The 26,820-nt window shown below is 47.5% G+C and overlaps 1 protein-coding gene across 2 annotated transcripts in view; it reads right to left on the bottom strand.

The window, feature by feature from the left end:
• The window catches only part of LOC138491110 (uncharacterized), a 578,562-nt gene that overhangs the window by 339,907 nt on the left and 211,835 nt on the right, over positions 1–26,820 (bottom strand). For both annotated transcript variants that reach the window (XM_069617434.1, XM_069617433.1), the window contains exons 18-27: positions 23,289–23,435; positions 18,417–18,676; positions 18,082–18,166; positions 14,389–14,496; positions 12,992–13,087; positions 11,578–11,819; positions 10,224–10,507; positions 9,847–10,121; positions 4,255–4,853; positions 3,097–3,679 (exon numbers count right to left, since the gene is read on the bottom strand). In XM_069617434.1, the coding sequence (XP_069473535.1) occupies positions 3,097–3,679; positions 4,255–4,853; positions 9,847–10,121; positions 10,224–10,507; positions 11,578–11,819; positions 12,992–13,087; positions 14,389–14,496; positions 18,082–18,166; positions 18,417–18,676; positions 23,289–23,435 (2,679 nt within the window). The remainder of the gene's footprint in view (positions 1–3,096; positions 3,680–4,254; positions 4,854–9,846; positions 10,122–10,223; positions 10,508–11,577; positions 11,820–12,991; positions 13,088–14,388; positions 14,497–18,081; positions 18,167–18,416; positions 18,677–23,288; positions 23,436–26,820) is intronic.

The raw sequence follows: 26,820 nt of genomic DNA on the forward strand, positions 1-26,820 counted from the left end.
AAGGTTGGATTCAGCCTTGTAAATCTTTCATACATATGCTTCCATCTTTTTGTAGCTTTCCAGGAGAAAACATCTTCTCCAAGAAATGACAGATGTTTTGAAGATGGGTAACAGTAGATGTTGGTTCAGAGAGGGCACGAGATTCATTTCCGCTGATGGTCAGTGGTTGGATGGAGCTCCTTGATCAACCGGCAGCTTGGGACAGACCAGTACAAGAAAGCATGGCGCAGTTCCTATGGGCTCAGCAGTGGCTACATCGTGGCAGGCTGCATGAAGGCCTGCCTCCAAGAAGTCAACCATAGTGGAAGAACACTACTCTCATTCTGGGAACCAGATGCTCAGGATAACAAGGTGCCACCACCTGTGGCAGAAGCCTTTGAGGAACTGAAATGTTGCTCAAATGCTACAGAGAGGGAACATACCAGGGGATTGCTGACTGTATGCTTCTGATTGTTTGTTAATATTGCTTTTAGGATGTTATCAACGTATTTAAAAATGGAGGGGATTTCATATATCATTTGAGTTATGGGCTTTTGTGTTGGTACGGCAGAAGGATAAGAGTGTGCAGCTAGTCCACTGGGAATGGATGATATTCTAGTAGAGACTGTAGTTGGGAGAGGACAATCTAATATTCTGGATAATATTTAGGAAAAGCTCCATTATCTTAATCTCCATATTAGATATACTACAGAATGTAACACAGGGGTAGTTTGAGTACCCTTCAGCCATCATGAGAGCTCATGTATTTGGTCAATTACAATGAAACCCTTGCTTGACCTCCACGTTCTGCTGCTGGACTTACTGCCTGCAGTGTTTCTATGGTGTCCAGCATGGGTATGGCCTTAACGTTCTTCATAACCATCATGAGAGCTCATGTCTTTGGTCAATTACAATGAAACCCTTGCTTGACCTTCACGTTTTGCTGCTGGACTTACTGCCTGCAGTGTTTCTGTGGTGTCCAGAATGGGTATGGCCTCACCTTTCTTCATAACCATCACTACAGAGTTTAGAGGAGGAGTCAAGCTTGTGAAAAGATCTAGCGAACCACCTGCAATGCCTTAATTTCAACCCTCTGGGTTCTCTTCATGAAAATCAAATCATCTTTTAAATAAACCAGAGATACAATTAAAAAGGAAAATCAGATTTGCTTCTCTTTAGAGTTGTGAGCAGCTTCCTCTAGTACATTGTTTACAATCCTCAGAATACAGAGTGCTTCTATTCCCTAGCAGGCCATGTCCTTGTTCACTGAATCCCAATGGACCGTGCCCTTCTGCACCCTGGAAGAGTACATTGAGCCCAGTAGATCATATCCTGGTACTGAGCCTCGATGCACCATGACCCTGTGCACTGATCACCTCTGCAGAATGTGCTCTGCACCCTCCAACGATGTGTTTATTTAGTTGCAGTAATGCTGGAGGCCGACCATCACACTGCCTCTGAGTCTCCAGTGGCTATTTGGAGTTGATTGCCACGGATAATGATGAGCGGTGATATGACTGACGCCATGGTCACGGGTGGCAGTGCAGGGACGTGGAATGCATCGTTCTGTCCACCTTCCTGGGAACCAAACACTGTTCCCTCTTCATCCCCAGGCAACATAGGAGTTTAATGTGAGTCTGAAAAGTGTCTGCACCAACGATTAAGGCAGCATCCAGTGCCTGAGTTTCCTCAACCTGCACTCATGATGAAAGGTGTACTCCCCTTTTCTCCTTTTTTCTTCCCTGGAGGTTAGATTGTGCAAGACTCTTCTGTATCTTGAAATACTGTAATATCTGTTAGGGCAGTGTGAGTGCTTCATGATGGAAAATTTGCTCCCCTTTATCTCCTTTTCTTCCCTGGATGCTAGATTGCGCATGGCTCTTCCTTATCTTGGCATTCTGTAATATCTGCTGAGGCATTGTGAGTGCTTTCATGATGAAAGGTTTGCTCCCCTTTATCTCCTTTTCTTCCCTGGAGGCTATATTGAACAAGGCTCTTCCTTATCTTGGCATTCTGTAATATCTGCTGAGGCAGTGTGAGAGCGTCCTTGATGCTGCTACAGGCCTGGTTGGTATTAAGTGATATGGACATGTTTCTCCTGCTCTTTGCTCCAAATAAAGGCTTCCAATCCAGGATAGCATCACATTTTAATCATGTGTCATGTATGGGAATTCTGCACGTGCTCCCAGCCTTAAGTGCACACATCTGAGGCCCTGTTTTACCGTCTGAGATCTGGGAATCCTGTTCGTTCACCTATGCATACCTTCAGATGTCAGCGATCCATGATCGCTCCTTTTCCATCCACGATCCCATACAGTGGAATTTGCAGCCGGTATCACTCCAATTGATCAAGAACCATCTCCTGTGCGTGAAAATGCTTCAACAACCTATGTACACGGAACCCTTGTGCATTATGCACCTGCGGATTATGCACTTGTGGACTGATTGCTTTGGGCCATACCCTGTGTGCACTGTGCACTGAGCCCCTGTGTGCCATGCGTCTTTGCACTGCACCACTGAGCCCTGTATACATGTGCACTGATAATTCGAGGACCATGTATATATGTTCCATGAATCTGTGTCTGAGCCCCTCGGGACCATGCCCTCAGTGCACGGAACCTCTGAGCACCAGAGCCCCTCTGGACCATGCCCCCAGTGCACGGAACCTCTGAGCACCAGAGCCCCTCTGGACCATGCCCCCAGTGCACGGAACCTCTGAGCACCAGAGCCCCTCTGGACCATGCCCCCAGTGCACGGAACCTCTGAGCACCAGAGCCCCTCTGGACCATGCCCCCAGTGCACGGAACCTCTGAGCACCAGAGCCCCTCTGAACCATGCTCCCAGTGCACAGAACTTCTGAGCACCAGAGCCCAGTCATTGGTATGTTATGTATGAGTTCAATTCCCTTAGGCTTTTTGTAGCATAGAGAACAATTGAAGGGTTTTTCTTGGGATACCAGAGCTTAGGTTCATGCAGTGAAACATTTTACATATCAGCTGGGCTAGAGAGTGTGTGCAATAGGAAACCCTAGGACAGGAAGAAAAGAATATTGACCATCAGGCGTCATTTTGCAGCATAACGAGGGAACGTGTTGCGGTTCATAAATACAATACTCACGGCAGAAAGTAGAGTTTCTCCAAGGAGATATAGTCACTCCCTCACGCTGGCAAGCATCCGCATAGGCCTGCAAAGACTTGCACAGCGTCTCCTCGTCTCCACCCAGAGCACACAAGTCATAGACACAGCTCTCTACAGCATTCTCTGGGTTCACCACAGAGTTACAGACCCTGAAAGGTCCACCATTGCTTGTGACCAAACCGCAGTAGTGGTCACTCTGGTACTTTTTGATGTCATCTGGTGGACAGGGTGCAGTTGTCGGAGGGGGTGGTGTCGGGTCTGATGGGTCACAAGCCGGATCATCGTCGGGGACCTTCCAGCTGTTTCCGAGCTGGTTGGTGTTCTGAGCTTGTTGCCCATTGGGCATCATGGAATCGTCATGACGCAGGTTATTGAAGTTTCCACACATGCCACAGGTCTTGTTGAAGTAAGTGGTTGGGAGCTTCACTTCCACGGTGTGGTCAGTATCATAGGAAACGGTCAGCCTGAAATCCGTCTCCAGAACAGTGTATCGCCCACTCCTTTGTACTGTCACTGAGCCTCCAACCAGGTTCACTCCCAAGGTCCTCCATTCATTATTGACCTGGGGGGAGGGTGGGAGGAAGAGTACCAAGTTATTAGAGATAATACGGTAATGCTGGGAGAGGTCAACAACACTGCACTGACTGACACATCAATAATATAACGTTGGCTCACTCTGTGACTTGCTTCTGAGCCCACCTGCATGTTCCCCATAAAGACACAGCGGGGGTCAGCGCCTCTATTCAAGTCTCTTAAGCCCCTCCCACCCCATTATGTACATCTGGAATTGGCAACACTTCAATATGGACAAGTTGACCTTGAAGCAGAGAAGTCACACAAAGAAAACAAGACCCCAATCCCTCCCACTCATGCACCCCTGCTGATATTTATTAAATGTTCATGAGGTCGCCGGAGTTATTTAATCTCAGCCTGTATGTAGCCATGTTCGGTGCTGAAAGTGTACCATTCCCAATTAGTGATGGCCCTGCCCCTGTAGCCTGTCAGTGTGTGTTTTTATGAATGGCGCAGCACGGTGGGAATGCACCCACATAAAGTTCACCTTTTCCCCGTCAGTGAACTTTTACAGCCAAAAATATGAAATTAAAGCAACATTTCAATGACAGTTTATATTCTCACCAGAACTCGGTTGGGTTCATTCCTGATGATTTGTATGTGTTGACCGTAGGCATGAACTATGACCTTTTGCACGTAGGAGACTGAGGGGTTTCCGCGATGCTCGTTCTTGGCTTCCACATTGAAATACTGGAGTGACGTGGAGTTGGTGCAGAGCTTGGCCAGGGTGTAGGTGCAGAGGCCCATGAAGTGATGGGCCTCCTTGTCAAATGTGCTGTAGTGAGGATCTCCTGAAATTAGGCAAACATCGTAGGAGTGGGGAACACAGCTTGGCTCTCCATTTGAGTTCCCACAATACTGATCTTCTCTGCATGTATTATTGGTACAGACCAGGCTTCCACCTGCTGAGGGGCAGCGGCACTTTCTGGAGCAGGTGTTGTCAGTCCAATGTTCGGATCCCACCGGGTAGTGCTTGCCGTCCTCCCAACACCCACACTGACCGCTGGGTACACACTTGGCATTGTAGAGAAGATAGCCACTGTCACAGACACAGCCTTCGACGCATGGATGACTGCAGGGGAATGCAGAGCCTGGATTCACGCAGGTACCCGGACAGGCGGTGCCGCACTGCTCATAGTGGCTGTGGTTTCCGCAGGGCAAATCTGCAAATGATTGATATATTTTAATTCATAAAAACACAGGTAACTTTTGGAAAGAACAATATATAATCACTTATTTTGGAGCTGTACTGCGCAGTCTAAAACTACCAGGTGTGCAGCAAAGCAGGAGCCATAAGTGTTAAGCAAAGTTTAAGACTATCTAGACTTCAAGGGCATATAATCCGTCTGGAATCCAGCGGAGTCCTTAAACAGGGAGTACTAGTAAGACCTTTGGATACTGTAAGAGAATTGGTGGATGGGCAGGGATGCCACCAGGCTTATCTCCTGACTGCAGTCTTCAGTCTAGTGGACCATCCCGCCTTGCGTGCTTTACCTACGAAGACATAAGTAAAGTAGGTACTTCTGGAAGGAACAAAGTCAAATCATTTGATTAGGTGGTCTTGCTGACTCTGCTTACTTTGCTCAAGGCAAACTGTGGGGACACAAAAGGGACCCTTTTGTCACAGGTATTTTAACATATACCAAAGAGTGTCACTGTCAATAATGAATTTCTCCAGCTCATGGATCCCATCCTAGAGAGACAATCCTGCTCAAATATATGAGACAGCCAGAGTGAAAAATCAACTTTCTTCTAAGAAATCACAATTCATAGAGTCTGAGAACTTTCATGTTCTACCCTGATTTCCTTGCCCAAACATTTTCCAAGCTCATTTAATCTCTTTCAGCACAAACCTCAGCCTCTGTGGTCATGATCTTAAATGATACCTTCCGGAGTCGTCAGGTTCAGCAGGTGCTAACGAGCTTCAGAAAGAAATCTCTGCAGAATTACCAAAGTATAGGATCTCATTGAGGGGGGGGGGGGCTGGGACAGCAGTGATGCACCACCCAGACACAGGTGTCATAACCTTGAAATTGCCAAAGAAAATGTACTAACATTTCATAATTATTTCTCCAAATAGTGAGGAATAATCGGATTCCTCAGCATGGTGGCATTCTAAGCCTCAGGTACATTTATAAATCTGCAATAGGATTTGAAACATGACTGTCTTGATGACGCTATCTTCTGTAAAGTGGCCAAAGTTAGAGAGAACCCAAATAAGACAGGCTACGTGATTCTGCAACTTCTGGAGCTTGGAACGTGGACAGTATGGCTGGGCTTCCCAACATGCACTGCAGTGTTCCTTCACGGGATCCGACCAGTGCTGCATGCCACCGTGTCAATCCCTTTGCGCATTAAGGGAGGATGTACACATACCGCAATACATTGGCTTCCAGCAACTGCAGAGTTGGCAGTCTGTTAGTGAAGGACGTGCTCTAGTGTATGGAGAAACAGTGGTACAGCCAACACCTACTCTTGTGGCAGTGGAATTTGTCTTAAGCATGTGAGCAGATACAGCAACTGTGAAGTGGGGATTTTCCCGGGCAGTCAATGGCAAATGAAGAGGATGTGAACATTAGATAAGGGCATCGTCATTGTATGCGGAAGGAAAAAGTAGAGCAATCACGCTTCTTAAACATTTGAGGCAATCAGGTGTGCTGGGAGAGTTTTTGAGAAGTTGGGGTCTTGTAGATGCAAGGTTCTACCTCCAAATCGTGGGTAGCGAGTCAGTGAATGTGTAATAGGTACAGGATGCCCTGATCTCAGTCATTATGCTCTGCTGAAATGGAATGGACGCCACATGAATTAAACGAACCAAAGCCTCCGCTGAGTTTAGCAAAGACCCTAATGGGAGGATGTTCCCTATCCAGAGGGGATGAATGCTGGAGCAACACTGCTGTCGCCATTAAAGGAGGTGTCATGATTGGAACCTGCTACGTGCACGGTGGAACACAGAGCTTGAACATCCACTTCTAGCTGTTGGGGTTTAACCCCCCCACCAAGCACAGACCATCCTCATTCTCCGCCGATTTAACATGAGCAAAGGTCCTCTCTGAGACGGTATGAGAGGAAAACATCAGGTGGGGCAACCTCTCCAAGAATATGGGAGCCCAACCTGGAGGCTCTCAAAAGATCTCAAAGGCTGACCCCTGAAAAACGCAATAAAGAACACTGGAGGGATGGATGGACACAATTGGAGGGTTTTAGTGGGAAGTCCTCACATTTTCCCCAAAGCAAAAATGAAATAATGCTCTTTCATATTCTTAAATGAAGAAAATCCTGAGGGTTCTTCAGGTGTCAAAGAGCACTGCAGTGGAACATACAGTTGGAAGTTCTTTACTGCTCACAGAGCATTGTGGCGTGACATAAAGTTAAAAGGAGATCTTTAAGGGTGAAAGAGCCCTGCAGCATGACACAAAGTTAGAAGATCTTTACAGTTCAATGAACCCTCCGGGGGAATAAAATGTTAGAACAGCTTTGAGGGTCAAACATCCCTGTGATGCAACATTAAGTTAGAAGAACATCTTTAAGGGTGAGGGTGCCCCGAGATGAGAAATAAAGTTAGAAAATCTTTAAGGATCACAGAGCCCTGGGTGAAAGAGCCCTGGGATGGGACATAATGTTAGATGAAGATCTTTAAGGGTGAAAGAGTCCTGGGATTGGACATAATGTTAGAAGAAGATCTTTAAGGGTAAAAGAGCCCTGGGATGGGCCATAATGTTAGAAGACGATCTTTAAGGGTGAAACAGCCCTGGGGTGGGACATAATGTTAGAAGATCATTAAGGGTGAAAGAGCCCTGGGATGGGACATAATCTTAGAAGAAGATCTTTAAGGGTGAAAGAGCCCTGGGGTGGGATGGACATAATGTTAGAAGAAGATCTTTAAGGGTGGAAGAACCCTGGGTTCGGACATGATGTTAGAAGATGATCTTTAAGGGTGAAAGAGCTCTGCAATTGGACATAATGTTAGAAGAAGATCTTTAAGGGTGAAAGAGCCCTGGGATGGGACATAATCTTAGAAGATCTTTAAGGGTGAAAGAGCCCTGGGGTGGGATGGAAATAATGTTAGAAGAAGATCGTTAAGGGTGAAAGAGCTCTGGGATGGGGCATAATGTTAGAAGAAGATCTTTAAGGGTGAAAGAGCTCTGGGATGGGGCATAATGTTAGAAGAAGATCTTTAAGGGCGCAACAGTTCTGGGATGGGGCATAATGTTAGAAGATATTTAAGGGTGAAAGAGCCCTGGGTTCGGACATGATGTTAGAAGATGATCTTTAAGGGTGAAAGAGCCTTGGGATGGGACATAATGTTAGAAGAAGATCTTTAAGGGTGAAAGAGCTCTGGGATGGGGCATAATGTTAGAAGAAGATCTTTAAGGGTGAAACAGTTCTGGGATGGGGCATAATGTTAGAAGATATTTAAGGGTGAAAGAGCCCTGAGATGGGACATAATGTTAGAAGATCTTTAAGGGTGAAAGAGCCCTGCGATGGGACATAATGTTAGAAGAAGATCTTTAAGGATCAAAGGGCCCTGCAGTGTGACATAAAGTTAGAAGAAAATCTTTAACGGTAAAAGAGCACTACAGCATGTGCTAAAGTTAGAATAATATCTTTAAGGACGAAAGATCTCTGCAGTGAGAAATAAAGTTCGACAGAGATATTTAAGAGTGAAAGAGCCCTGCGGTGCTACATAAAGTTAGAAGAAGATATTTAAGGGTGAACATCTCCAGAGGTGAAAAATCAAGTCAGAAGATGTTTAAGGATCAAAGAGCCCTGCAGTGCCATGTGAAGTTAGAAGAAGATCTTTAAGGGTGAAAGAGCCCTGAGGTGAGAAATAAAGTTAGAAGACCTTTAAGGGTCAAAGTGCCCTCTGTGGGTCATAACATTAGGAGAAGATTATTAAGGGGCATAGAGCTCTGTGCTGGAACATAAAGTTGGAGCTCAACTGAAGTTTGAACGTGTGCCGAGTAGAGCTCTAGTCCACAGCAATAAAATAATACAATGATGTCCCCGACTTCTGGGGACCTCAGGATTCTCCCTAATCCAAAAGAAAGAAAGACTAAGCAAGTAAACCTGATGCCCCACCTATGCATTTACTGAGGGCGACCCTGGTATTTATAGGGCACCAAAAAGTAAAGTAAGAAGTGGTAAATAATCAGTCAGTGAACATTTTTAAAGCTGTTATTTAAAGCTTAGAGAATAAATGAACAGCTTGTAGAAGAGAAATGCCAATCACTGCTTAGGAGCTTTAATGTAAACATTCTGGATGCTTCTGGCGTGTTTGGGGGATGTTAAGTAAGCATTAGTCTTTGTCTAGGGTTCAGTAGGAAGAATCTCCAGAAAGCAGGGATCCCAATCATGGTCATACTGCATAAGTGGCAGTGGCCAGACCATTGCCCCAGCACAGGAGATGCAGTAACAAGCTGCAATAGTATGGATTCATAAGAAGGATGGACCAGGAAGGATACTCTGGGTAGCACATGGGAGAGGGCATGCAGAGGGTGACAGGCAAGAGAGGCCAAAGGGCACCGAGACTTGATTCCTTTTCTGATGGATCTGCAGCTGTGCGCTCATTGAAGCTATATCCCTGTGACTCTCATTGACTCTCGCTTTCTCAAATATTCTTTCCCGGCCCTCCCTTGAACCATGGTGATGCCTCTGGCTGCTGGAATCTCAAAATGGAGGTGAGATCATGGAGACAAGATGTAGGAAGGATAGCTCAGGGGCAACGCGTCTTGGAAGCAAGACAACGTGGCGCAACACAGGTTTGAATCCCGATCCCACACTTAGAAACCACTCGCTGGTAAGCGCGTTATAAATGAACAATAAAATTAAAATAAATAAAATTGTAAATTCAAGGGGTCCTATTGTATTCATCATCCCACAGCAGGTGCACCTGAACCCAATCACACACTCTTCCTTTTCAGTAACAAGTGTAATAATGTGATATTTGCATAGTGCTGTTATCTAAAGCGCTTTGCATGGAAAATATTGTATATGCAATTATCGTCCTCAAAAGAATGAAATCCTGAGATGACATTGCTGTGATTTAAACCTGCGACCCGTAATCACACCTCCCTATCACAACAGCAAGAGCTCAACTCAAATCAGCTATTGTATGTGGTCTCTGCAACTTTAGGATCAAACTATCCAACTTACGGCAGAATGTGTCGTTCCTCCAGGGGTCTATGGTCACCCCCTGCGCTTGGCAGGCATCAGCGTAAGACTGCAGGCTCAGGCAGAGGGCGCCAGGGTCCAAGTGCGACTCACACAAGTCGTACGCGCAGTTAGTGAAGTAATGTGCTGGATGTATCACACCGTGACACCGCTGGAAAGGGCCATTGCTGTCTATGATGATTCCACAGAAGCTGTTGCTTGCTATGCTTTGCTTTTCATCATCAGTGCATTGTGGGATGTGAGGTCCTGTTGAACACCTGTTGACATACAATGCTCTGTTAGTGGTTGTAGTAATTAAGACATGAGCCATGAATTATAAACAACGAAGATATTGATAGTTTGCCGCAAGAAGGACCCACCTGGTGTCATTGTCCACCTGCCAGCTGTTACCCAGACTGCTAGAATCCAGCTCCAGGCCTCCGTCTGGATTTAGGAAGTCGTCTGTGGCGTTTTCGTTGTAATTCCCACACATGCCACAGACCTTGCCTTTGTAGGTCCCGAGAAGAGTCACCTCGACCCTGTGGACCCCATCGAACCTGACCGTCAGGCCAAAGTCTGTAGTGACCATGACGTACTGTCCACTGCGGAAGACCTGGAGACCTGGTGGCCTTACTACGGGTACGTGTTCTGTTTGGCCGTTCACCTAGAATCAGAAGACATCAGAAGACATCAGTGACTCTAAAAAGACTGCACAGAAGAACAATCCTATAGAACATTCCTATCAAGAGACGAGAGTGGCCCCGGCACAGCAGAAACAGCACCAACAGCACAGAGATGCGAGGGAAGCCTTTCCTCAAACTTGCGCGTTGAAGTTTTACGGTGTTTGTGCAGAAAAATGTATTTGTGCGAACGCAGCTAAACTTTAAAGCTGCAAGTTTCAGGAAAGTTTCCCTCAACTCCCCGCCTAACAAAAATAAAATGCACACACCAGCCAGGCAACTCCCCACGGATTGCGGGCCAACATATCACATATGTGCTCGTTCACATCCGAGGGGTGGGGCTGATGTGCACACTTGTTTTTTGTTAAGCAGAAAGGTGAGGGGAACATTGTGGCACGTTAGCTCATTATGTATGTATTTGTGCAAGGAGTGTATTTATATGTATTATGTAATGTGTGTGTGATGGAGCGCGTGTGAACGAGCGAGTGTACAGCATACATGCAAAACCTCCCGTTTTAGGCGGGAGACTCGCGATTATTCAATTAAAAATAGTGCTATTTTTCACTGTCTGCCGCCTAAAACAAGTATAACCCAAATGCAATCCTATGGGAACATGGCAGCCTCCTGATTTCTGTAGTGAAATCTCCCTCTCTGGGCCTCCAGAATGTTGGCATGTCTGGTACAGTGAACGGGGGCATGAGTGAGCACAGCGTCTAAGTTTCCCAAGTGGCCCCCCCTCCCATCACCAGTGACCCCAACCCCGCCCCTGCTCTTCACCCAAGGTTTCGGCAATGCTGGACTGTGGCTGCAAGGGCCACGAGCAATCCTTGATTCCCTGCCAGCCTCCTGCTCATCTTATTATCCAACACGCTCAGCATTAGGCCCTGAAGCCCGACATCAGGCCATGGATGAAATGTAAAGGGTTAACCCTGGCGTGAATGAAGACTCCTGCTGGGGGTATCTCTTCCAGTTGTCTTAAAGCGGCGCTCGGGTATTCATTTGTTCTTTCCGTCTGTCCATGCAATCTGAGCAGGCCACGTGCAGCTGCACCTACCTTCACCGCTCTAGCCTGGCCCAGCGTGACCCTGTATCCATGCACGTCCACGTTCACGTATTTGACGTACGAAACATGCGTGTTCCCGCCTCGGTGCTCATTGGCTGCCTCGACGTTGAAGTACGGGAGCGTGCTGTTGACATCACACAGTCTGGACAAGGTGTAAGTGCAGTTTCCCATGAAATGGTGGGCTTGGTCATCAAAGGTGTAGTAGTGGGGGTCTCCTTCGGCCACACAGGAATCTGAGACACAAGGGGAAGTTCACACTGTTAGTACATGTGCATGGGGGCAGCTGGGAATCCAGCCATCCTGACGTAAACATCTCCTGACCCACGTGGCCTAGGAAAATACCAGCCTAAACTTCATGAAAGATCATGCGCCTTATCCCAGAAAGCATACCACTGGCGGTAAAATACCGTGCATCTGTTATTTACCACTCCGCCAGGCGAAGCCACTGGCAGCATTGCAATCACACACTACGGGCCTCATTACAACTCAGGCGGTAAGGGTTTTACAGCGGCGTAAACAGCGCCGACCCTTACCGCCTGAGTACGAGGTCCCTTAGCGCCATGGCGGACTTAACACCTGCTTTTAGCAGGTGTTAAAATCCATGGCGCTAAGGGACCATGGAGTTAATTACGCCACCGTAATTTACGGTGGCGTAATTAACACCTTCCCCACTCCCATTATGCCCTATGGGGCAAAATGGGAATGGGGAAGGGTAAATGGGAAAATGGGGATTTACCGCCCCGCCAAGGTTGGAATGGGGCGGTAAATCCGCCAACCACCATGGCGTAAACATAGTTTACGCCATGGTGGTAAAGTCACGGCCCAGGCGGTAACTTACCGCCTGGGTCGTAATGAGGCCCTACATCAGGATAACAACCTTTTCTGCTTTTCCAGCTGCTGCACAGTCATGGCCTGACTGTATTGTGTTGCACAATGGAGACTGCCAACTGTCACACTGTTCTGCCAACTGTGTTTGTACTGTCATTTGTGATCAACCCTGGTGGTATTTTCTTCAATTGGAAACCTGATTATGTGGATTTTAGTAGCAGACACTAGTTCCTCCTTCTGTAATCAGAACTTCATTAACGCTGGTGTTAATCGACAGTTACCGGCAGTGGTATTTTTACCACATGTCCTATTTCAAGGGCGAGTAAATCTAAGTGCAAGGCTCTCAGTGGCAGGAGGTGAGCTGGAGGAAGGGATAGGCGTAACTAGCCTGCTGGGAAGGAGGGAAGCTGCTGCAGCAGCAGCAGAGTGAGGAGAGACATAACAAGCCACCCCTACACCCCCCATTTCACACCAAAGGAGGAGAACTATGAATGTGCAAGCAGAGGAAGAGAGGAGACGTTTGGGGAGGGTGTTCAGCACTCGTGGGATCGGGGTGCCTCTCGTGCCCAATAGTCACCTGTTCCCAGCACTGGGTCGGGTATTGTCGTTGTGGCTGGAGTTGTAGTGGTAGGCCTCATGGTACTGGGAGTAGAGGTTGGAGTAGTGGTGCTACCTGAAAGAACAAGCAATACATACATCAGCTCTCTGAGCAGTGTGTGGCAGTGCACACATCTCTCTGCAGGAGCAACGATAAGACCGTACATGACAAGTGTATACGAGGCATGGACACACCAATCACAAGAACACGTTCACCGGTACCTCCATCATCACAGGGCCGCTGGCCACTGGAGGGGGGGGGGGCGGGAGGAGGTCATGTGGTCCCATATCATTGACATTCTATATAAATTTGTGAAATGCCATATACTTGATATGTATCTTTTACAATTCGTGAATTTTGGATTTGCTGACCGGGAACCTTCAAGTAAGAAGCCTAAGGGGTGAAAGGTGCTTCTGGGGTGGTGGGCGGAGGGGCTGGTGGTCTTTCTTGGTCTTCGACCAGTCCTTTTTGGTCATTCCACAAGCGCTAAGACGCACACAGACTTAACCGTGCAAGTCCGACCAGCCTTTTCAGGTCACACAATTAGCGCTAAGCTCAAATAGACTTTACTTTTCAAAGTCCTATTGGCCCATACTGTTTGGAGTAAAACAAGCAGATACAAATGTGATACTATACAAAACAGGAACTAAGAGATTGAGATGAATATGATGTAATATTTTGCTGATCTCTAGCTGTTTAAATATGTATATAGGCACACCAAACAGATATGCTTTTTGCCTGCTGTGCTGTTTATAGTTGAATGTATTCTTACTGACTACTGTTTGCGTATTGTCACTATTTTTTATGTTTGTTACACAAAAAAATCATGCTAGTTTTAACACTTTTGAAGAAATGAATGAAAAACTACACATTTAGCCAAAATAATAAAAAGGCGTATGGAGACCAATCTCAGTAGTTAGTTGGTTCTTCCCCCGGCAACACGTATTAGCCAACCGCTGTTCTGGGTGACCGTGAGGACAGGACCACTCCCTGTTTACAGATGTGGGTTTTACTAGCAGACACTATTTCCTCCTTCTGTAATCAGAACTTCATTAAAGCTGGTGTTAATGGACAGTTACAGGCAGTGGTATTTTTACCACATGTTCTATTGTAAGGGCGAGTAAATCTAAGTGCAAGGCTCTCAGTGGCAGAAGGTGAGCTGGAGGAAGGGATAGGCGTAACTAGCCTGCTGGGGAAGCAGGGAAGCTGCAGCAGCAGCAGCAGAGTGAGGAGAGACATAACAAGCCAACTCTACACCCCCCATTTCACACCAAAGGAGGAGAACTATGAATGTGCAAGCAGAGGAAGAGAGGTGACGTTTGGGGAGGGTGTTCAGCGCTCGTGGAATCGGGGTGCCTCTCGTGCCCCATAGTCACCTGGCAATGGGCGGTGTGTTGTCGTCGGGGCTGCTGTTGTACTGGGAGCGGCGGTGCTGATGGTAGGCCTCATGGTACTGGGAGTAGAGGTTGGAGTAGTGGTGCTACCTGAAAGAACAAGCAATACATTCATCAGCTCCCTGAGCAGTGTGTGGCAGTGCACACACCTCCTCTCTGCAGAAGCAACGATAAGACCGTACATGACAAGTGTATACGAGGCATGGACACACCAATCACAAGAACACAGTCACCGGTACCGCCATCATCACAGGGTCGCTGTCCACAGGAGGCGGTTGGGGGGGGTGGGGGTCATGTGGTCCCATATCATTGGCATTCCATACATTTGTGAAGTGCCATATACTTGATATGTATCTTTTACAATTCGTGAATTTTAGATTTGCTGACAGGGAACCTTCAAGTAAGAAGCCTACGGGGTGAAAGGTGCTTCTGGGGTGGTGGGCGGAGGGGGCGGTGGTCGGTGCTCTAGTTAGAAATACAACGCAAATCGATGCCCAGGGCTCACGCTCAGGGGGCCATACCAAGGAACGCCTGCCAAAAATCTGAGCTCCTCTGCTGAGAATGAGCAAGGCCAAATCTCTTCCATGGGATGGTGGCAACCAGGCCCCCTCCCATGGAAGCAGGCTCTCCAATCACATTTTAGCTCTCTGTGCTATACCACATGTCAGTCTAGTCCCACCCACAAGGGCAGTCCAGCACAAACTGCCAGGAATTTCTCCTCTGCAGAAGAGTGCCACCTGCAACCCCAGTTACGTGTTTCTGCCTTGCTGGGCATCAACAGTAACATGTGCCTGAGGTACACTCTCTCAGGCACCACTAGCAACCCCAGTCATGTGTTTCTACCTTGCTGGGCGTCAACAGTAACGTGTGCCTGAGGTACACTCTCTCAGGCACCACTAGCAACCCCAGTCATGGGGTTCTGCCTTGCTGGGCGTCAACAGTAACATGTGCCTGAGGTACTCTCTCTCAGGCACCTCTAGCAACCCCAGTCATGTGTTTCTACCTTGCTGCGCGTCAACAATAATGTGTGCCTGAGGTACACTCTCTCTCAGGCGCCTCCAGCAACCCCAGTAGAGTGTTTCTGCCTTGCTGGGCATCAACAGTAACATGTGCCTGAGGTACACTCTCTCTCAGGCGCCACCAGCAACCCCAGTCATGTGTTTCTACCTTGCTGGGCGTCAACAGTAACGTGTGCCTGAGGTACACTCTCTCAGGCGCCACCAGCAATCCCAGTAGCATGTTTCTGCCTTGCTGGGTGTCAACAGTAACATGTGCCTGAGGTACACTCTCTCAGGCACCACTAGCAACCCCACTCACGGGGTTCTGCCTTGCTGGGCGTCAACAGTAACATGTGCCTGAGGTACACTCTCTCTCAGGTTCCACCAGCAACCCCAGTAGTGTGTTTCTGCCTTGCTGGGCGTCAACAGTAACGTGTGCCTAATGTACTCTCTCGCAGGCCCAAGAGGGAAAACAGGCCAAAAAGGCTAGTGTGGAACAGGGCGATGTGTGCACAACAGAGAGGCAAATGTCAATCACTCTTTGTGCTTCAAAATGCAAAGAGGGGAACCAAAGTGGGGCATTTATTTTTCTGGTGCTATTTTTTTCGCCTGGCTCAGGTGCGGTTTGTGGGACTCTGTGCCTCGCGTTCCGGGGAGCTCAGCCCTGATATTTGAATTATTCATCGCATGCTCAGGACAAGTTGAATCATACTTAGGCACTGATGGAAGTTTTGTGTCGGCAAAAGCGACCAAAGGTAGCAAACTCGGCAACGGCAGAAGTAGCCCAAAGGCCCAGTTACAGTGGTATGAACACCTATCCACCACTTAATCAGATGAGTTTTTAAAGCTTCACGGAACGGCAAATAGGATTTCAGGACCCGAAGTTCCATTGGCGGCCTTATTCCAAAGGTTTGGGAGCCCCTAGAGACACGGAGGGTGGAACTACTATCAACAGTTTGTCCCCCGAGCCCAACTGACAGGCGGGTAAGTACCTGCCAATTTTATTTGACAAATATGAGGGGTCAGGGTCATTTAGACATTTAAAAACTAGGCAAAGGAATCTAAACCCGACTCTGTCTTTTCCGGTGAGCCAATGAAGGTATTGGCTCAGTCCTGACACAGGAGATGACTTTCTCACTCTGAATATCAGTCTCACTGCTGCATTTTGCGCTCTTTGCAACTGCTGAAGTTGATTAGTTGGAATGCCTGCAAGTTGGCCACTGCAGTAGTGCAGTTGGGAGTACACCAGGGCTCCCACCCCCACTGCATGGTGATCCGCAGGAACAAACAGCAGTGCCAGGGGCAGAGACGCAGAGTATAACGCACAGACTGTACCCTGGCACCCTCCTGAGCATCTCCTCCTCAGGTTTTCCTGCTAGATACAGCCTAGGGTCTTTACTTTAGTGACATACGATAGTTCTGTACCCAGAAAACACGGTGGGTGGGGATGCCTCATAGGGTCATGGAGATATTTAGGTCCGACCAGTGCCACTTTGGGTTTTTTGCATTGAGTTGAAGCTAGTTGGCGGACATTCAGCCACTGACCTCATCCATGCACTGTTGGACCCTTAGGAAGGACTCGCCCACATTACCTATCTCGATGAACATCTGCATGTCACCAGTGGAGGAATGGAGATGTACCTTGTGTCTCTTAAAAATGTCCATACAAGGACGCAGGACATGTTAAAAAGAAGGGGGGTGCGGGGGATCCCTGAGGGACTCTGCAGTTCTGAGGGAGGAGTTTTGAGATAAACTCTCCCATTTTCACCCTTTGTTGCCAATCAATTAGGAATTGATGAAACCATTTAAAGGCCACTATTGATACCTTTGCGATCTCTAGGAGACGATTGATCAGGACACAGTGATCCACCAGGACAAATGCCGCAGAGAGATCCAGCGTGACCAGGAGGGATAGTTCCCCTGTTGACTGTTCTTGGGCAAGTGGCAGCAGAGACAAGACTGCAGTCTTTCTTTCATTTTTACTCATTCCGGGTAAAGTTTTGGGTCACCTAAATCATGATTGGTAACATGCCCAAGGCATATTTGTCATCCAAGTCGCCACAAGTTAAGAGGGAGAAAAAAAGAGCGTGAGAGAGTGAAAAATAAAGAGAGATGGGAGGGAGAGAGAGGGAGAGACAGAGAGAGGGGGAGAGAAAGAGATAGAGAGAACGGTTGCCACAAAACAAAAAATAAATAGCAGCAGGAAATTAAGTTGGGGAAAAAACAAATTCAAAAGCTGGAGCTGGGGCCCGCTCATGGGCGTACAATAGTTATTTCTTGAGAGCCTTTGAGATGCTCTGGGCGTGGCAAGCCCAAGAACACTCGAGGACAGGGCTGAGTTTGTGAAGTTTGTCCAGTTAATTAAAAGTCTTTTTTCAAGATAACCGAAAATGTTTCCTATTGAACCAAAAGTAAGCAAATCGGCCCACAACCTTTTTAAGTCAATGCATGAGAGAGAAGGTTGTGGGAAGATGCCCAAACTCCCAATTTGTGAGAGGGACATAAGATGGCCGATGAGAGCGAACGTAATTGGAAGATTTCTTGTCTGTCTATCATCTGTCTCTGGGCCACCTGGTGCACGGTATACATGCATTCAAGAAAAGTAAAGGCATCTTCTTGACTGGAGGAAGTGACTCCCCATAGCTCTCAGACAACCCTCAGAGCAACCTTCACATACCTGAACAATTTCCCATGACAATGAAGATATCATCGACTGCCACATCACTGCGGAAGTCCTGGCCCCTCACGCCTTGAAAGATGACCTGCCATTACAGCAAGGGACACAGGTTAGAAAACAGAAACGAAAGAACTGCATTTTAAAGGACACAAACACTATAAAGCAGTGAATAACTATTGCTCTATAAAGCAAAGCTCAAAATGGTAGAACTTGAAAATCAGGCTAGATAGAATTTGCAACAAGTCAATGTAAAATCTTCTTAGGAAATACATTGAGAAAACTCAAAGTGCCGAGCGGGGTATATGTGTGTGTGTTCATCAAAGTGAATAACCCACCTGTCTAGTGGTTGACCCTTCTAGGGGGACGTTCCCAAGATTCCACTGGTTCCCCTTGTTGCCATTTTCTGACCACACATGGGAGGTTGATCCGTCCTTTCCCACCACGAGGACCTTCAACGCCATGTTGTCTCCGACTCCGTACATGTGGTACCAGAAGTACAGACAGTGAGGCCCGCTCGGGATGCACTGTGGACTCCGCAAGTCAGCGAAATCGCCATGGTTGGACTCGCTGCCGTCGATGTAGATGTAATAACCAGCTGGAGAACAGAAGGATGTTAAATCAAGTCCTAAAACTCACTGCATCTCACAATAGAATGACAGAGAAAAAGTACCAGGCAACCCTGCAAACACAGAAAGACAGACTACGTAGCATGACTTCAGGGAACACGTTTTTGCTTGTTTCTTAAATAAGGCACATTACTCGATCTAACACCACTGGACAAGAAGCAGCTTACCCCCCCAGAACTGCCTGTGCGGTTACGGCAAAGGGACCCGGGTCCCAATTTCAAATGTGTTCAGAGCTTTCTTGTGCGGCGTTCAGCTTGCTATAAAGGTTGTCTGTCGGCTGACTGGTTGCAGGGCAATCAAAGCAACAGAAACTTTGTTTTAATGGACAGTGGGCCTCTTTCTGAGCTGGGTGGTACAGTACAAATATGGCATTAATTTAGTTAGTAGTGCTTTCTTGGGTGGTAACAGAAAACGACACCTCCAAACTAGGAGTTTGAGGCTACAGCGAAGGAGTTACCTGTAGACAAGTGCTAGACGTACAATCTCACCTGGAGGGATATCATGCGTGGACGTATGATATGATATGATATGATATATTTATAATGTGCTTAATACCCAGAGGTTTTAAGCATGGACCAGGGGATCAAACCTGTGTTGCTGCGTGTTGTCTTGTTTCCAAGGCGAGCACGTTGCCCCTGATCTATCCCCCTGTAGTGTCTGTGATCATTTCTATATTTCCCCCATGGAGTGCTATGGACTTTGTGAACTGCCCATCCACGACTTCTCACCCTGCAGTAATTGCACCATACATGGGGACAGTATCGGGCATCGAGTCTGGCCATAATAGTGATGGAATTAGAATTAATCCCATGATGAAGCAGAGGGATAGTAGGCCATCTTTGCCTTTTGAAAGGTCTACAATAAAATGGGGATGATGGGTATATATGAGACAAGCTGTGTTGCTTGCACCACTGCCTGTGTTGGCCATTGCTATATCGCTTTTTCAGCACTTCCATCTTAGCTGTGACTTGAGAGCAACACTCCAGCTAATCCAGGACACGGAGTTACAAGCCGGGAAAAGAAGTAGAACGCAAACCTCTATAAGCGCTTCTCAGAGCCATGACCATGGCACATCTTGCGATCAGAGGTGTTTGTGGCACCTCGCTGTGCAACCTGTCAAGTGCAGGAGGCACTTTTCCAGGGTGTGCACTCAGTGTGAGAATTGGGAAGATGGCCAAGTGCAGCAGGCTCAAGATTGCATGATTTAACGATAGGCCTTGCTTCCATGGGAGCTCAACGGCGTCTGATCAGAAGGAGCACCCACCACTAAGTGAACATGTTAGTGCTATGCTATCAGTGTGTTCAGGTTTCTTTGGCAACTTGGGGGAGTAGAGCTGCTTCCTGCGGAGCTGGTTGGCCACCCAGAAAATACTTGGGAGGAGTCCGGATTGACCAATAACCACTGAGGATCTTGGCGATGCAAATGCGTACACCGTCAACACTGCTGCTTTCTTGGTCCCAGGGGTTGCTGATGATATCGATGACATCATCTGACCCATCAAAAATAAACCTAATCATTGTTTGTAAATCATTTGCACATAGCTGGAAGGGCATGACAAAGGTCAAGTCGAAGCTTTCTCGGAGAGTGGGCGGCACCACATAAAAGCATGAGCCCCCTAGAAGGACAGTGCTGACCCACGATCAACCTTCAGTTTGAGGTGCATGGGAAAGCCTCTTTGCCTCTTGGACTATGAGCCTTTGCTTTTCTCCCTATTGCTTCCTAATGACTGCACTGTCTCTCCACACTGTGCTACTAACCTATAATGCATTCACTCCAGCTCCTTCTGCTGCTCCTACCCACGTCTCCCTACACCTTCCACTTTTACTATACCTTTTATACAACTCACCACTCGAATCTCCTACTCCTCCATTTCTCTTCCACCTCCTTCCAACAAACAGAGCTGACAAGCTAACCATACCTCCCCACAAACCTATCCACCTCACCTCTCTACCTCTGAGACTCAACTTCTCACTCTTCCTTACCTCATCAACTGAACGTTGCACTCTGGGATGCTTAGTCTGTATGCAGCACAACTTCCTTTATCACTGACTACGTATACTCCAGCTCCCCTCCCCCAGACCTTCTCGCTATCACTGAAACCTGGATTTATTCATCAGACACTGCCACTCTGGCAGTCCTACATGACTCCAAACTATCTTGCATTTACTCTACACAACTGACTCTGGGTCATCTTCGACTCCTCTCTCTCCTTTATTCCTCACATCTTGGACCTTGCCAAGAAGGCACACTTTCAACTTCACCTCCTTAGAGGCATTCTCCCTTTCCTCACCTTCCCTCAGAAGGTCAATGTCTCAAGAGGTGTGGTCATATCCAGGCCGGATTACTGCAACAGCCTCTTCTTCAACCTGCCTCTTTCTTTACTCTGCCCTCTTCAACTAAACCAGAATAGGGCTGCAAGACTTATCCTTGACCTCAAGCCCAGGGACCGCATCTCTACAGCCCTAAAATCTCTCCAGTGGCTCCTGGTTGCTGCAAGGATCAAATTCAAATCCATCTGCATCATCCATATGGGTGTCTGGGCCCTGGGGCCACGCTATCTGCCGCTCTCTCTTACTAAGTACTCTCCTTCCAGATCCCTTCGATCTTCTGGCTCCAGCTCCAAGCAGAGAGCTGGGGGCAGATCTCCCTCCTCTGGAACAGTCTCCCTCTCTATCTCTTTCTTGAACCGGACCATCTCAAGTTCTGCAAACAGCTCCAAACATTTCTCTTCTTCTGCTCCTTCCCTCTCCCACTCCCGTGCTAACCATCCCCGCAGTCGCTGAGACTGGTGACCTGGTCCCTCAAGAGTCCAATAGGGTCCTGGCCTTCTGCCCAATCACCTTCAGCACCCTCCAACATGCACTGTCCTCTGGCCCACACCCACCTGTCGGGTGGTTTTCCCCAGCCCTGCACTTACCTGTTGGGTGACAGACCTCCCTCTTAGCTTGGAGCGTCCCCACCCATGCACTGCACTTAGAGGCAACTTTGGCAATTTCCCCTTAGGGGACCCTTTAGCACTTACACCTCTGCCCCCCGCCCCTTTCTTTTTCACTGCACTTGCACGCTCCGAATGTCACAAGGCTTAGTAGGACCGATTTTCCTTCAATAACTTATTCATTGCCATTTTCCTGGTTTGTTGTTCCCATGCTCCCTTCCCTTGTGCCTTGTGGCTCTCTGAAACAGTATTCTTGTTGGACAAGCACCTAATATATATCCAGTAAATACATTAAATAAATAAATAAATAAATAAATAAATAAATATTAGGAAAATCAGGCACCTCCTTCCTTTCAAAACCACCAAGAATCTCTTAACCACTCGTGTCTTCTCTAAACTGGACTCCTGTCTCAGTTATCTCTTTGGTTTCTCCAAATATGCTTTCTGTTCTCTTGACAAGATCATTAACTTTGCTGCCAGGACTCTCTTTGAACTCCCTCACTGCACACCTGCTTCCATGTACCATCACCAGGCAGGATGGCTGATGATGCAAAGCAGGGCCAGATTTAAATGTCTGCTCCTGGTTCAAAAATCTGTACACAGTAAGGCACCACGTTATCTATCCATCTTTATCCAACTCTATAAGCCTTCTCGTACTCTCTGCTCTGCCTCCTCGACTACCCTCGTGGCTCCTCCCCTCCCTGTGCTTCCTCTCCCTTCTGCTCTTTCCCTCGTCTTGCTCCACTTGCATGGAACTATCCTCCCCTGATCATCCATAAAACAGTCCACATGGATCTGTTCAAAACCAAATAAAAGCCTTCCTCCTACGCTCGTAACCTACCTCTCATCTGCCTGCTAGCTGGGATGTTTCCCTCACCTCTAACCTGCTTCTGTCTCTCACTTCCTCAGCCTCCATTCTAGCACTTCATTCATCATGGTCACTTTCTAAGCACCTTTGGCTGTAGCGCCTACTTAAAAATGTCCAATGTTGGTAGTCCTTAATCTATGTATGCCCACTTTTGTACTGTCCCTGGTGACTGTTCCATTTACTCCCCTCCACAACCTGGTCAGAATGTCACTTGAACTCAACCCATTGTAAGAAGCTCACTGTTTCCATTCAAATCTGATTTCTTATCTATTCGACGTTCTTTTGTGATCAAAAGAGCATTGTTCCTCCGTGCATATAAATAAATAGATAGAAAAGGACCCAGGATGGATATTTGCTTGCCGCCACTTAAAATGCCCCACCCCCACAAAGTGCACAAAGCGGGCCTCTGTTTGCTTCACTAGACTATGCGGCACATACCAAGATTCCAGGTGGGATTTGCTTGGAGAGCCCTCATTATGCAAAGCTCTGACCTATGTCAATTTCCCTACGGTACTCATAGAATGTCCCTCTGCGCAGGGCAGTCATGCTACGTCACTCATCACTGTGGGACCCTTGACCCTTTTATGCCACTCCATTATTGGGCTCTTCCATTGATTAATCTAAAATATATTTTACAGGTGTAGATGGTTCTAGGGTTTGTGGGGCATCAGTGCTAGATAATTAAAGCAACTCAATAAATTAATTAAATAATTAATAATCATAGATCTCTTGTTCAAAGCGTTATAGAAATATTATGCTTCTTTCATCCATCCATACCTCCTGTAGTGTGGTCAAAGGACGGCCCTGTTAGATCGGACGGGGTTGCGCCCCTGTGACGTTTCCAATCAAGTCTGTCGGTGGTGGATTGCGTCCATTTGCAGAAGTCCTTATCGAATGAACAGTCCAAGGAGCAGCCAGCATCACCTGCAAGATGCAAGTGAACATCAATGCAGCAGGTGCACACACACACGCACGCACACACACGCACACACACACACGCACGCACGCACGCACACACACACACACACACACACACACTACACACACACACACACACATTACACACATTACACACACACACATTACACAGATCAACAAACCTATTTAAAAATAAAAAGACCAGCATTTACACATTCAAATAAATATATTCAGTCATTTTTTGGGATATAAACATTAAACTCACATTAAGATGGGGGCAATTCCCTGGCCCCTCACCTTGCATGAGACCCCCATTGATAACAAGTGCAGGAGAATGGAGAAAACATTTGACACCCGAACATTCATGTTGTTTGGATTATTTTTTACCGCTGGCTCCAACCAGAGGGCCCCTGAGTGCCTTTCAAGGTTCAAAGTTTGAAAAGGTGGGAGTTGTAAAACGAAGTTCCCAAATGTTTTCAGTAAAGGATGAAAGATTAGAATAGACACGTGCTAGGAGTGGAGGAGGGCAGGGCGATGTTTGGGGAAACAGGTGTGTTTCTGAAAGTGTTGTTGGAGGGTGCAGTTCACGTGTGGAGAGGTAGGGTGGTCCATGCCCTGTGTGCCAAGTGAGTAAATGCTTGTTTTTTTGTGCATGTGAGTTTGCAGAGTGGAATGTCTAGGAGATGCGGGCTTGCTTTTGTGGTGTTTGTGTTGGATATGGGTTTCAGTTTGCTGTGAAGGTAAGATGGGGTTTGTGGTGGATGGCTTTGAATGCAATGCAGAGTCCTTTCAAGGAAATGTACTGAGTCACAGGGAGCCAGTGGGGCTGGCGAGAGTGGGGGTGATGTGTGAATGATTGGGTAGCTTGAGGATGGGTCTGGCTGCTGTGTTCTGTATGGCCTGCAGGGGGCAAGGGTGCTGTTGGGGAGTCCACTGAGGAGAGCATTGCCGTAGTCCAGCTTAGAAGGACACAGTACTCGGACTGCGGTGCATGACATGTAACGCCTTCCCAAACAAAAAGGCCTTTCTGCACACACCCCACAACACTCCCAATGCTCCCTTTACGCCCCACATCAAACGTTAATAACTACCCGGCCTCTCGGCCACTGCCACCCCTCCCCCACAATGTTCCTTCATGAAGTCTGCAGCATAGCAGGTATCAGATACAAGCCTGGGCAGCATCTGAGAAATGTGCACCCCCTCCCCACTGTGTTATTCGTGCCTCTTCAGGACTCTACAAAAATGCACTTTGCACCGCTCTGTGGATCAGGGTGTTTGTCGGCAGTGGATAGTCGCCATGCACACACTTAAAGCTCCATTAATTAGGCAATACGGTGTAGATGCGTAATATGGAGCGACGCCACCAAGGGTTCAGCGAGCTATATAAGCAAATCAAACCAAACCAAACCAAGAGGTGGCGTACTATGACAGGAGAAGGGAGAAACATTTAAGAGTAGGAGGTGGAAGACACGCATTTTTACGAGCAAGGAAAGAGAACAGGGCAGCCAGGCCCAACATAGGTAAAAGGAGGAGCAGTCAGGAATCAAGAGACATTGACAATAACATCTTTGATAGTAAATACCACAAAGCCGGGAGCAGTACAAGCGATTGTGAATTGTTGTACAGTTGTCAATTGAGTGACACATCCACTGGGTAATAACCTCCGTCTTTTAATGGATACTACTATTCAAAATTGAATTTTATTTGGTTAGAAGATGATCTTTTTTTAAAGGAAACATATTGTTATGTGGCCTTCATTATGATCAGTAAGGAAATAACTGTTGTTTATTTATTTAACAATGTGCTCAAGACCTTCCTCTTCGCTCATGCTTTCTCGCTCTCTCTCCACTGCTGACAAACCTGGATGCTGCACTCACTGGCTGCCTGGCTACCCTCAGAGTCTCACGGGTACCAGGCCCCCTTGACCAGTAGCCCCTACATTGCCCCCAGGCCTACCGATCGCCGGATCAGCACACTGGAAGAGTGATGCAGAGAGGAGGGGACACTTCTGCATCGTGCACACTGTCATCGGCTGAGAGCAGGTGGGCAGCAATGAATGTCTTTGGTGGTGGAAGCTATCCCAGCCCTTACACAGGCGCCATTGGGATTGGCAAGGAATTGGCACGTGCTGCTGGTTAGCATCCGGTTCCCTGCCCAGAGAATCCTAGAGGGACATGGAGAAGGCGAGCCCATGATATTCCTAGAACGACAAGTAAAGTGTTGGCAGCGGAAAAGACACATTTTTTTAGGACCTTTTCATTAGGGAATCAAACGTTGTGGCATCTGACTGTTGTAAAGTGTGAAGGCTTCTGGGTGATGTTCTCCTGTCACCTAACACTGCACAAATAAAAGTGTTTGAGGTATTTCCTAAAATTCTTGTGTTAATAGTTTTCATGATATGATATGATAGGATATGATATTTTATTCGTATCGCGCTCGTACACAAGTGTTTCAGAGCGCGACAAGGCAAGGGAGGGGAACAGGGGAGAACAAAACGATCTTACTAGGCCCAGTGACATTGAGAACGCGCAAGTGCGTGGGAGAGGGGGGAGGGGGAGAAGTGCATGGAAGGGGGAGAAGTGGAGAGTGCAGAGCAAAGGAGAAACAGATAAATAATAATAAATAAATAATAAAGGCAACAATCAGTGGTAGTGCAGCCAGCAAGTGGCAAGTGCTGGCGTTAAGGTAGCAGACAAGGTATGTCGGATAAGTGCAGAAAGGAAAGGATGGGGGTGGGGGGCTGTATGGGCACAGATACAGCCTCAGTGCAAGGAGTGGACCGGAGGCAGTGCAGGAGGGTGGCACGGTGAGCAGGTACCTAGGCCCGGAAGACAGAGGGTAGGCCACGTGCATGGTGTAGAGAGAGAAATAGATCAGCAGGAGAAAGGGCGGGCGAAGGCAGAAGTAAAGAGGAAGGTCTTGAGGTGCATACGGAACCGGAGATGGTTCTCCTCAAGTTTTAGAGTGGCAGGGAGGCTGTTTGAGAGGGAGGCCCCAGCTAAAGAAAGAGATCTACCCCCAGCTTGTTTCTTTGAAAAACGACTGACCCTGAGGGAGTTAGAGGTAGAGGAGCAAAGAGCTCGAGAGGGGAGGTATTTGCAGAGGGATAACTGAAGGTATTTTGGACCCAGGCCCCAGAAAGCCTTGTGGACAATGCAGAGGGTTTTGAATTTAATCTTTGCATCCACTGGGAGCCAATTAAGGGAATTCAGAGCTGGAGAGATGCACCTGAGACCTTGTTCCAGATGTTTCTAGCTGGGACAGAGAATCTTTGAGGAATGGAGCAAGCAGCTTCCAGTGCTGTGACTCTGTTTTTCTCTCCAGACTGCGGACTCACACACATAGAATGGAGTGTGTACAGTGCACAATGCTTTAAAAGTCATCAGCTGGT

The sequence above is a fragment of the Ambystoma mexicanum genome, chromosome 10 (genome assembly GCF_040938575.1).
Source record: "Ambystoma mexicanum isolate Mex_15411 chromosome 10, UKY_AmexF1_1, whole genome shotgun sequence".
NCBI classification, from domain to species: domain Eukaryota; kingdom Metazoa; phylum Chordata; class Amphibia; order Caudata; family Ambystomatidae; genus Ambystoma; species Ambystoma mexicanum.